The sequence below is a fragment of the Abrus precatorius genome, unplaced genomic scaffold (genome assembly GCF_003935025.1).
Source record: "Abrus precatorius isolate BTA unplaced genomic scaffold, Abrus_2018 Scaffold8, whole genome shotgun sequence".
Classification (NCBI taxonomy): Eukaryota; Viridiplantae; Streptophyta; class Magnoliopsida; order Fabales; family Fabaceae; genus Abrus; species Abrus precatorius.
In genome coordinates, this window is record NW_020874428.1 from 13,491,716 (window position 1) to 13,503,938 (window position 12,223).

Below are 12,223 nucleotides of genomic sequence, written 5' to 3' on the forward strand. Positions count from 1 at the left end.
TTGCAAAACTAATTAAATTTCATGTTTATTGGAAGTTTGACCTTTGCTCAGTGCTAAGGACATATCTAGAGCTACGGGACTCCAAATCGAGCGATTCTAAGTGCGTTGTATAGCTAAGAGGCAAAGCTATAAATGTCTCTCCCGTACATCATCCAAATCCAACTGGAAGATGGCCAAATTTGAGGTTTTGGCCCAATTTGGAATGCTTCTAGAAGATCCAATGAGTGGGTCCAGATTTTGAGGGGGAATAACCCTAATTGAAAACAACGCCAGCGAGAAACATTTTTTTTTTTCGGCACACTCACTAGATATTTTTCTTACGTAACTTCTCTCGGAGAATGGATAGCTCTCGGATTCTTCTTGTTTTTCTTGGATAATTTTCAAAGTTTATTTCTAATTCCAATTCAGGTTCTCCAATTTATGCTCGCGTAACTCTTCTTCCTCCTTCAATTTATGCTTTAAATATTTTTAATTTAGATTGGGTGTTGTTCTTTGTTCTTGGTTCTATTTTCGGTTTTGCTCCCTTCAATTCTTTAAATCTTGCTGTTTAATCATTTGTTGTTGATTACAGTTTTGGGTTACATTGCTGTTTTGATCTCTTGGTTATAAATTCTAGTTTTTGAATTTGTAAGTTTACATTTTGTTTATATTCCGGTTCTAATTGATTAGCTTGGAGTAGATTTTAAGTTGATTCACTAATCGGATTATGAATTGTATGCCCGGATTGTATCTTGTTTTGCTTCACCAATTATTGTTGTTAATCTCTTGATTTAATGCTTAATTGATTTTCTTAATCTTGCTTAATGAATCAGAATGTTATTTCGGTTGGATTCATGGTGAAATCGAATTCACAATTATGCTTAGTAAATGTTGTTTTGGTAAAACCATGTATTAAATCCGGGATTAGCTTATGCAATATTTAATTGTAATTTCTTAATTTAATTCTCGCTTAGTGGATTGAGTTGAGGAGCAAGATTAGTGAATGAAATTAATTAATGTCAATCTGGTGCAAGCAATTCGTAATCTTGTTAAGTAAATCAATATCTTGCATTTTTAGATTTGTTAGTGTTTCATTCTGTTTTGCCAACAACTGTGTGATTTGAATTTTGTTTGAGTTTTGTTTAAAATTTTTTATAAAACCCCCCATGTTTGCTGTTTTTAATTTTGGTTTGTTGAATCTTTGACCAAATCCGTTGTTCCTTGGGAGACGATCTAGGTCAACCCCTAGCTGCATTTAATTGCAATACTTTTGACTGAGTACGGCAATCATAAAAAATTTGGCGCCGTTGCCGGGGAATAACGATTTTGTCAAAGGTCTCTTCGAATAATTATAGTGTTATGTTATGTTCTATTATTGTTAATGTACTGCCCTATTTTGAAATTGAATTATATTCTAGTTATGTGTAGCACTTAATAGTAACATGAACTTAGCATTAACACTTGTTTTGGTTTGAATAAATTGTTGTTGTGAGTTACATATCAATTGTGTATTAGGAATTTGGTTTGCTGTTGGTCATTGCAGTGCATGTTCTAATCTCGAATTCTAGATTGGAGGTTCAAATTCCATGGGGTTTGAATTGGAAGCAAGGTGCTGATTGCATAATTTTGAACAGTACATCAATTTATAGTGAAGTGGTGATGAGTACTCATATAGTTGATTAGTGTATGACTAGAAGCAATCCTGGGAATTTGTATCCACTTGACCCTGAAATTGGTAGAACCTACCACAGATTGGATAAGCAGTCTAGGCGTAGTAGACATTCATCCCTTGAATCCATCCCTCTAGAGGATCCTATTCCTGTTGATTCTTTTGTTGTTGAGACTGATACTGATTCTACTTCTGTTGCATTTGAGCATATTTTATCTGTTGCATCTAATTTTATATTTGAAAACATGGCTCAGCCTCCACCTCGTGAGAGGACTCTTAGGGAGTTGGCTGCACCTGACTTTACATATGAGAGTCTGTGCATCCAGTATCCTAATGAGGATGTGCCCTATGTTCTCAAGACTGGACTGATCCATCTTTTGCCAAAGTTTCATGGTCTTGCAGGTGAGGATCCACATAAGCATCTGAAAGAGTTCCACATACTTTGTTCCACCATGAAACCACCAGAGGTCCAGGAGGATCACATTTATCTGAAGGCATTCCCACATTCTCTAGAGGGTGTCACCAAGGATTGGCTTTACTACCTTGCACCTGGTTCTATCACTAGCTGGAATGACCTGAAGAGGGTGTTCTTAGAAAAGTTCTTCCCTACATCCAGGACCACAGCAATCAGAAAAGACATATCAAGCATCAGACAGCTTTCTGGGGAGAGTCTATATGAGTACTGGGAGAGATTCAAGAAATTATGTGCGAGTTGCCCCTACCATCAGATCTCAGAGCAGCTCCTCCTTCAGTACTTCTATGAGGGGTTGCACCACATAGAGTGCAGCATGATTGACGCTGCCAGTGGTGGAGCTTTGGGAGACATGACCCCAGCAGCAACTAGACACCTTATTGAGAAGATGGCTTCTAATTCTCAGTAGTTCAGTGCTAGACAGAGTGATGCCATAATCAGCAAAGGGGTTCATCATATGGGTGCCAGCAGTGCTTCAGCCTCAGCCGACACGAAGAAATTAAAGGGGAAGCTTGATGCCTTAGTGAATCTAGTCACTCAGCTTGCAATTCAGCAGAAATCCTCCCTAGTTGCCAGAGTCTGTGGCATATGTTCCTCAGACCACCATACTGATCTATGTCCCTCACTGCAGCCATCCACAGCTGCTGATCATCCTGAGGCATATGCTGCTAATATTTTTCAAAGACCTCCCCAGCACTCTCAGCAGCAGTACAGTTCTGACCTATCCTCGAATAGGTATAATCCAGGTTGGAAGAATCATCCGAATCTTAGATGGTCTAATTCCTCTCAACAGCCGTAGCACCACACACCACCACCACCATATCAGGGCCAGAGTTCTAACAGATATGTGCCACCACCTCATAGACAGCAGGTACCTGACACACATGTTCCAGCTGCCACTCCTCCCCCTTCTTCTGAACCATCATTGGAAGAGTTGGTTAGGAAAATGGCATTATAGAACATGTAGTTTTAGCAGGAGACCAGAGCGTTCATTCAGAGTTTGACCAGTCAGATGGGGCATTGGCTACTCAGATTAATCAGTCACAGGCACAGACTTATGACAGATTACCATCCTAGTCTGTGCAGAATCCAAAGAACGTGAGTTCCATCACCTTGAGGTCCGGGAAGCAGCTTGATGTACCTTCTCTAGTCCCATCTATTGGTTCCCTATCTGCACCTTCCACCTCTGTGTCTCCAGAGACAGTGATTGATGATTGCAGTCCTGCAATTTAGGTACCTTCATCCAATGTGAAATCCACTCCGCACCAGCAGTCCCACATTCCTCTCCCATTCTCATCCAGACCTATTCAGAGTAAGAAGATGGAGGAGTTAGACAAAGAGATTCTTGATACCTTCAGGAAGGTAGAGGTGAATATACCTCGCTTGATGCCATCAGACAGATTCCCAGATATGCCAAATTCCTGAAGGTGCTATGCACACACAAAAGGAAGCTCAAAGGTAATGAAAGAGTCAGCATGGGCAGAAATGTGTCTGCTTTGATAGGTAAATCCATTCCTCAGATCCCTAAAAAATGTAAAGACCCAGGCACTTTCTGTATTCCATGCATCATAGGTAATAGCAAATTTGAGAATGCTATGTTAGACTTAGGAGCTCCCATATATGTGGTGCCACTTTCTATTTTTGATTCTCTTTCTCTTTGACCTCTGAAACCTACTGGGGTGGTGATTCAATTGGCTAATAGAAATGTTGCCCACCCCACAGGTTTTGTTGAGGATATCTTGATTCGAGTTGGTGAACTCATTTTTTGTGTTGATTTTTATATTTTGGATATGAAAGAAGGATTTTCCCATGGTTCCGTTCCAATCATTTTAGGTAGGCCATTTTTGAAAACAGCTTGAACCAAGATAAATGTCCATGCTGGTACACTTTATATGGAAGTTAGTGATATAGTAGTTCGGTTCAATATTCTTGATGCTATGAAATATCCATCTGAGGATCATTCTGTTTTTAGAGCTGAACTACTTGATGATCTTGACTGCTTTGATGATGTTATTGATGATTTTGTTTCTGATCTAATTGTTGGTTCCGATTCCTTACATGTTGAGAAGCATTCTGTTTTTTATTTTATTTTCACTCTCTTCCCACATGCACTGGATCTGAATCTGATATTGTTGATATTGATGTTAATTCTGAGTTTGATTATGCACTTTCGGGTGTTGTACCCCTGGATTGTGATTTTGTAGAGTCAGAATGTACTAACCATGTCGCAGGAATTACATATGCATCTAACTCACTTCTTGAGGTACAGGTTGAGGGACCCACTCCTTCCTCTATTCTGGTTCCTTTAGCACAGCCACCACCCACAGTTGAGCTCAAACCATTGCCAGAGGACCTGAAGTATGCATATTTGGAGGATGGTCAGAAATGTCCAGTCATCATTTCCACCTCTCTTGCTACTGATCAGGAAGATAGATTGTTGACAGTACTCAGGAAGCATAAGAAGGCCATTGGATGGACCCTGGCAGACATTCCTGGTATTAGCCCATCCACTTGCATGCACAGGATTTCATTAGAGGATGGTACTAAACCAGTGAGATAGCCATAGAGGAGACTCAACCCAGTCATTTCAGATGTCGTGATGAAGGAGGTGACCAAGCTTTTGCAGGCTGGCATTATTTATCCCATCTCTGACAGTCAGTGGGTAAGTTCAGTTCAGGTAGTGCCAAAAAAGTCAGGCCTTACAGTAGTGAAGAATGAGCGAGATGAGATTATTCCTACTAGAGTGCAGAACAGTTGGAGAGTCTGCATTGACTATAGGAGGCTGAATCAGGCGACTCGAAAGGATCACTTTCCTTTGCCTTTTATTGATCAGATGTTAGAGCACCTTGCAGGTAAATCTTCCTACTGCTTCCTTGATGGTTTCTCTGGTTATTTTCATATATACATTCATCTTGCTGATCAGGAGAAAACCACTTTCACCTGCCCCTTTGGCACTTTTGCCTATAGAAGGATGCCTTTTGGCCTATGCAACGCCCCTGGTACATTCCAGCGGTGCATGCTCAGTATTTTTAGTGATTTTCTAGAGAGTTGCATAGATGTGTTTATGGATGATTTCACTGTTTATGGCACATCTTTTGATTCTTGCCTTGATAGTCTGGATAGAGTTCTAAATAGATGCATTGAGTCTAGCCTTGTTCTGAATTTTGAGAAATGTCATTTCATGGCAGAACAGGGCATAGTCTTAGGGCATATCATTTCTAGTAGGGGCATTGAGATAGATCCTGCTAAAGTATCTATAATTTCGCATTTGCCTTACCCCTCCTGCATGCAGGAGGTTCGATCTTTTCTTGGTCATGTAGGTTTCTACAGGCACTTTATCAAAGACTTCAGTCAAAAGGCCCTACCACTATCTAGCTTGCTGCAGAAGGATGTTGATTTTGTTTTTGATGATAGGTGTAAAGAGGCTTTTGATTGCCTCAAACAGGCCCTAACCAACACTCCTATCATTCAGGCACCGGATTGGACAGCACCCTTTGAGCTGATGTGCGATGCTTCCAATTATGCACTAGGGGCTGTTCTTGCTCAGAGAATAGATCGACTCCACCGAGTCATCTATTATGCTTCTAGGACTTCAGATGCTGCCCAAGCAAATTATACCACTACAGAGAAGGAGCTTTTAGCTATTGTTTTTGCACTTGAAAATTTTAGGTCTTATTTGCTTGGTTCTCTTGTTATTATGTATACTGACCATGCAGCTCTAAAGTACTTGTTGAAGAAGGCTAATTCTAAGCCTAGGCTGATCAGGTGGATGTTGTTGCTCCAGGAGTTTGACTTGGAGATCAGAGATAGGAGCGGAGCACAGAATTTAGTGGCAGATCACCTGAGCCGAATTGAGAGAGCCACTGATCCTTTACCAATCTGGGATGACTTCCCGGATGAATGGTTGTTTGCTATTTCTTCCCCCACCCCTTGGTTTGCTAGTATTGTAAATTATTTGGTTGCTTCTGTTTTTCCTCCCTTGGCATCTAGATCTCAGATTGATAAAATTAAGAGTGATGCCAAGTACTTTATTTGGGATGACCCCTATTTGTGCAAGTTGTGCAGTGATCAGGTTACTCGGAGATGCATTCCAGATCATGAGATCGAGTCCATCCTGCATTTTTGTCATGCTTCTGCACCTGGTGGGCATCTTGGACCTCAGCGAACAGCTCGCAAGGTGCTTGATCGTGGATTTTATTGGCCCACCATCTTTAAGGATGCGTGGAAGACTTGTAGCACTTGTGAGCAGTGCCAGAGAGCTGGAGGAGCCCTTTCTTGGAGACAGCAAATGCCTCAGCAGGCTATGCTATTCTGTGACGTGTTTGATGTCTGGGGTATAGATTTCATGGGCCCTTTCCTGTTTCTTTTGGTTTTGTTTATATTCTTCTGACTGTTGATTATGTTTCAAAATGGGTGGAGGCTAAGGCCACCCGGACTAATGATGCTCGGGTTGTTGTGGATTTTGTCAGATCTAACATTTTTTGCAGGTTTGGTATACCCAGAGCTATTGTTAGCGACCAGTGCACTCATTTTTGTAATAGGTCCATGCAGGCCTTGCTCCGGAAATATGGGGTAGTTCACAGATTCTCCACACCATATCACCCCCAGACTAACGGACAGGCTGAGATTTCAAACAGGGAGATCAAGAAGATTTTGGAGAAGATTGTCCAGGCCAACAGGAAAGATTGAAGTACCAGACTTCAGGATGCTCTCTGGGCGCATAGGACTGCTTACAAGGCACCTATTGGGATGTCTCCCTACCGGGTTGTCTTTGGTAAAACATGTCATTTGCCAGTGGAGATAGAGCATCGGGCTTATTGGGCTGTGAAGACTTGTAATATGTCCTTTGATCTAGCTGGTGAGGAAAGGAAGTTGCAACTGAATGAGTTGGATGAGATCCGTCTTGAAGCCTATGAGAACTCTAAGTTCTACAAGGAGAAGACCAAGAGATTTCATGATAGCTAGGAAAGAATTTGTGGTTGGTCAACAAGTTTTATTATATAATTCTAGGCTTGGTCTCATGGGTGGTAAGCTTCGTTCTAAGTGGATTGGACCTTTTGTTGTGCTTAATGTTTTTCCTTATGGTACAGTTGAGATCAAAAGTGAATCCACAGGTAAGAGCGTCAAGGTTAATGGGCACCGCCTGAAGCCTTTTCTCACTAACCCTTCTTTGGTGGATACTATAGTGGAGGAGGTCGCCTTGTTGGACCTTGCATCTTTTACATCACCATGACTCAGGGAGTTTTCCTTTTCTCTCTTTCCTTTACTTTCACTGCATATGTCTGACTCTAGATTGTCTGGATTGAGCTGTTTTTATGCCACATTGGTACACTGTGTAGTTTAAGTGTGGGGGGGAGACTTTTTGGTTTTGTTTTCTTTTTGGTCTTGTTTTGTTTTGTTTTGTTTTGGCTTTCCTTGTGAGTTCTTGGATTTGTATAGGTAATAAACACTCTGTGCATTCTTGGTTTTGAGTTTCCTGATGTTTCATGAATAGAATTCTGTGTATTTCTTGGCATGTTAAGTTTATCTTGAGGTTTGAGTGGTGGTTTTGAAAGTAACTGATTTACCCTGTGTAAGGATTTGAGCTTCCATCTTTGATTCTTTCTTGTGTGTATGCCACTTGATTGCTTGCACATGTGGCTTGGCTTGACTCTTTTTCATGATTCTTAATCTATATGCATATTTGGAAGTGATTAAGGCATTTTTGTTCTTAAGCCTCTAGCCAAATAAGCCTACCCTGATTGAATTCCTTTGATAGCTCCTTTGAGCCTATGCTTTTCCCTTTCTTTGTTTTGACGCTCACCATTAGCCTTAAGTGAAAAAAAACCATGATTACCTTAACCTTAGGGAATTTTGGAGCTTTGGAATTGTTTTGGGAACAAGTGTGGGGGTGTGCGTGTGTTCATTGGATTCTTATGAATTGGCTAGTTGGTTTTCTTGGTTCCTTTTACTTTTTGTCTAGTAAATATGTTTTGTATCTTGTCTCTTGCAGTAAATTCAAAAAAAAAAAAGAAAGAAAAAGAAAAAAGAAGAAAAAGAAGAAAAGAGCAAAAGAAAAGAATTTAAAAAAATGGATAAAAAGAGACAAGGCAAATGAATAAAAGTGTTTGATGGAGCCGATAAGAGGATTAGATTAGAGGTTTTAGGTATGCTTTTATTTGTATTATGACTTGTTCCCCATTGCTCCTCTATTCTCTTTGGTTTTAGCTTCTTATCCATATTTTATCCTCCCTTGTCCTTGGCCCCATTACAACCCTGAAAAGTCTTTTTGATCTGATTATGCATGTTTTGAGTGCTGATTTTAGAGACTTGTCAAGTCTTTGTGTTGCTTGTTTTCTTGAGTACATTGAACTGAAATTGAATACCTAGACACTTGAGAGACACTTGAGCGATCTTCTGAGATTTGGTTGTTTTTGATTCACCTCTTGAACTGATCGATGTGCTTGTCATGTTTTGAGATATTTGAATGATGTTCATGGATGTTTGGTTGCTTTGACTGGGTTTGTTACAGGTTGTCTGTTCCTTACATTTTCTAAGGTTCACATTGGTTAATAAACTATTTTCTCCCTTGTGTTTCTCCTTTTGGGAGTTGTTGTTTGATTTGATTTTGCCCTGAAGTGCAAAAGGCTAAGTGTGGGGATATTTGATGGGACATATTTTATTGTGTAATTACATATCATTATGGCCCTAATTACTATCATATTTAGGCTTAATTTTGTGGTAGTTTAATATTTGTTAACTGTCATTTGAATTGTAGACTTAATTGCAAAACTAATTAAATTTCATGTTTATTGGCAATTTGACCTTTGCTCAGTGATAAGGACATATCTGGAGCTACGGGACTCCAAATCGAGCGATTCTAAGTGCGTTGTATAGCTAAGAGGCAAAGCTATAAATGTCTCTCTCACGGGAATCGTCCAAATCCAACTGGAAGATGGCAAAATTTGAGGTCGAAAAATCACCACGGAATCTGCCCTGCACATGTCCGAATTTGGGTTTTGTTTTCTCATATTTTATTTTTAGTTTTGGCCCAATTTGAAATGCTTCTAGAAGATCCAATGAGTGGGTCCAGATTTTGAGGGGGGAATAACCCTAATTGAAAATAGCGCCAGCGAGGAACATTTTTTTTTTTGGCACATTCACTAGATATTTTTCTTACATAATTTCTCTCAGAGAATGGATAGCTCTCGGATTCTTCTTGTTTTTCTTGGATAATTTTTAAAGTTTATTTTTAATTCCAATTCAGGTTCTCCAATTTATGCTCGCGTAACTCTTCTTCCTCCTTCAATTTATGCTTTAAATATTTTTAATTTAGATTGGGTGTTGTTCTTTGTTCTTGGTTCCATTTTTGGTTTTTGCTCCCTTCAATTCTTTAAATCTTGCTATTTAATCATTTGCTTGTTGATTACAGTTTTGGGTTATATTGCTGTTTTGATCTCTTGGTTATAAATTCTAGTTTTTGAATTTGTAAGTTTACATTTTGTTTATATTTCGATTCTAATTGATTAGCTATGGAGTAGATTTTGAGTTGATTCACTAATCGGATTATGAATTGTATGCCCGGATTGTATCTTGTTTTGCTTCACCAATTATTGTTGTTAATCTCTTGATTTAATGCTTAATTGATTTTCTTAATCTTGCTTAATGAATCAGAATGTTATTTCGGTTGGATTCATGGTGAAATTAAATTCACAATTATGCTTAGTAAAGGTTGTTTTGGTAAAACCATGTATTAAATCCGGGATTAGCTTATGCAATGTTTAATTGTAATTTCTCAATTTAATTCTCGCTTAGTGGATTGAGTTGGGGAGCAAGATTAGTGAATGAAATTAATTAATGTCAATCTGATGCAAGCAATTCGTAATCTTGTTAAGTGAATCAATATCTTGCATTTTTAGATTTGTTAGTGTTTTATTCTGTTTTGCCAACAACTGTGTGATTTGAATTTTGTTTGAGTTTTGTTTAAATTTTTTTATAAAAGCCCCCATGTTTGCTGTTTTTAATTTTGGTTTGTTGAATCTTTGACCAAATCTGTTGTTCCTTGGGAGACGATCTAGGTCGACCCCTAACTGCATTTAATTGCAATATTTTTGACTGAGTACGGCAATCATCAAAGTGTTGAACACATGTCAATTGCAGACACATTAACAGATGGTGAGGATATTTATGCAAGACATGATCATGAAGAGAGCATTTGGTTATATCGGTCATTTCATTCAATAAAAGGTCATATGAAACTTAGTAAGGCTCCTAAAAAAAGAAAAAGGTGCATCTATTATTTTATTTGAATTGATTATATTTTGTTTTTGTTATTTTACTTTATCCCTGAATGTAATAATTTATATCTAACCTTTACCTTTTTTGTTACAGAGATGACTTCTTCAGATAACATGGACGGGAGTCCCCCTCATCACTTCGCTGGGGCAAATAAGAAAAAGGGTAGAGCGAACATGACTGTATGTTATACTTGAACAAACCTTTTTGCCTGGTTGCAAGAGGTAGAGTATATCATACAGTGGCTGGGGACTCCTTACATAATATGGCTCTTCCTACAGAGCATGGTAAGGTTTCTAAAAAAAGAAAAAAATGTATCTATTATTTTATTTGAATTGATTATATTTTGTTTTTATTATTTTACTTTATCCCTGAATGTAATAATTTATATCTAACCTTTACCTTTTTTGTTACAGAGATGACTTCTTCAGATAACATGGACGGGAGTCCCCCTCATCACTGCGCTGGGGCAAATAAGAAAAAGGGTAGAGTGAACATGACTGTATGCTATACTTGAACAAACTTTTTCGCTTGGTTGCAAGAGGTAGAGTATATCATACAATGGCTGGGGACTCCTTACATAATATGGCTCTTCCTCCAGAGCATGGTAAGGTTTCTATAGAGGTAGTGCAACGACATGAGGAGGACTCTGCACTGCCTATCCCAAATGGAGAAGCAAACCTGTATTCCCTGAGAGATGCCATTGGTACTTATGTTGCTTGGCAATTGTCCCTAATCATTTTAAGACCCAAGGTATGTAAACGTGTTTCTTTTCAGGTTGCCCATTCATTAGGTAATGGGTTAGGGAAAGAGACAAGCTACTCAAAAGAGTCCATTGTTGGTCCATCTAATAAAGGTAGCATTAGTTGTGTGTCATCGGAGATTCTTAAGTTGGCAGAAGCCCAAGGTGCTGCATGCTTGGATATGATGAAGCTGTTTGTGAGAAGTGATCAAGCCAATGATACAGCTACATTTCAACTGACAAGTGAGCACTGGGGTAAAGAGTTTTGTGACATTGTGGGGAAGAAAAACATCATAGAGGTCATACGTCGACATTGGTTGAGTGCCTCTAGCATTAACCTTTACATACGGTACATTAAATTTCAAATTATATAGTTAATTTATAACTTTTAACGCCTCATTCATACCACTAATGTTCAATTCTACTTGTGCAAAACAAGATATTTGTGTGAAGCTTATTTGCATGGGACAATGGCAAATAGATTCTCATTTATATTCATAATGGATGAAGCGCTCAATCCGAACCCACATCAACATATAGCTGAAATGTTGAAGCGTCATATGGGTGAAGATCACTTGATTTTTGCACCTTATAATGTTGGGTAAGTCAATTGATCTCATTGAGACTCTACTTTATGTTTTATAATTTACCATATAACTTAGTAATCTTAAATTGATATTTATGCTCGTGGTAGGCAACATTGGGTCTTGGTTGCCATCAATACTGCTGACGAGACTATCTATTACATAGACTCTCTACGCAAGCAGCTGAAGATTAGAACACACATGCAAAACCTATTTAATAAGTAAGCATTCATTTATGTCAATACACTATGATTAATGTTAAGTGGTTCAAATGTATCTAATTTCTTTGATTCATGTACGACTCTTAGTGCTCTTGTCATGTATTGAGCAGAGAGGGGAGTGCAGCCCTCTAGTACAAAGATGAGTCAAACAAAATGGGTCACTGTATAGGTAAGACTATATCATATCTCATGTTTTTAATTTTCAGCTAAATCGTAATTGGACTATATATCATTCTTAGTTAATGCTATTTTATTTGACTTTTATCTTCCACAGTGTCCCAA

The 12,223-nt window shown here is 38.7% G+C and overlaps 2 protein-coding genes across 2 annotated transcripts; both read left to right on the plus strand.

Annotated features, from left to right (window-relative positions):
• Window positions 1-6,869: 6,869 nt before the first annotated feature.
• On the plus strand, window positions 6,870-7,353 carry LOC113874266. The gene is made up of 2 exons (XM_027512502.1): window positions 6,870-7,045; window positions 7,131-7,353. Exons 1-2 carry the CDS (start codon window positions 6,870-6,872, stop codon window positions 7,351-7,353), a joined length of 399 nt encoding a protein of 132 aa, XP_027368303.1.
• Window positions 7,354-10,955: 3,602 nt separating this feature from the next.
• On the plus strand, window positions 10,956-11,945 carry LOC113874267. The gene is made up of 3 exons (XM_027512503.1): window positions 10,956-11,485; window positions 11,576-11,737; window positions 11,831-11,945. The coding sequence occupies exons 1-3, from the start codon at window positions 10,956-10,958 to the stop codon at window positions 11,943-11,945; spliced, it is 807 nt and encodes a 268-aa protein (XP_027368304.1).
• The last annotated feature ends 278 nt before the right edge of the window (window positions 11,946-12,223 follow it).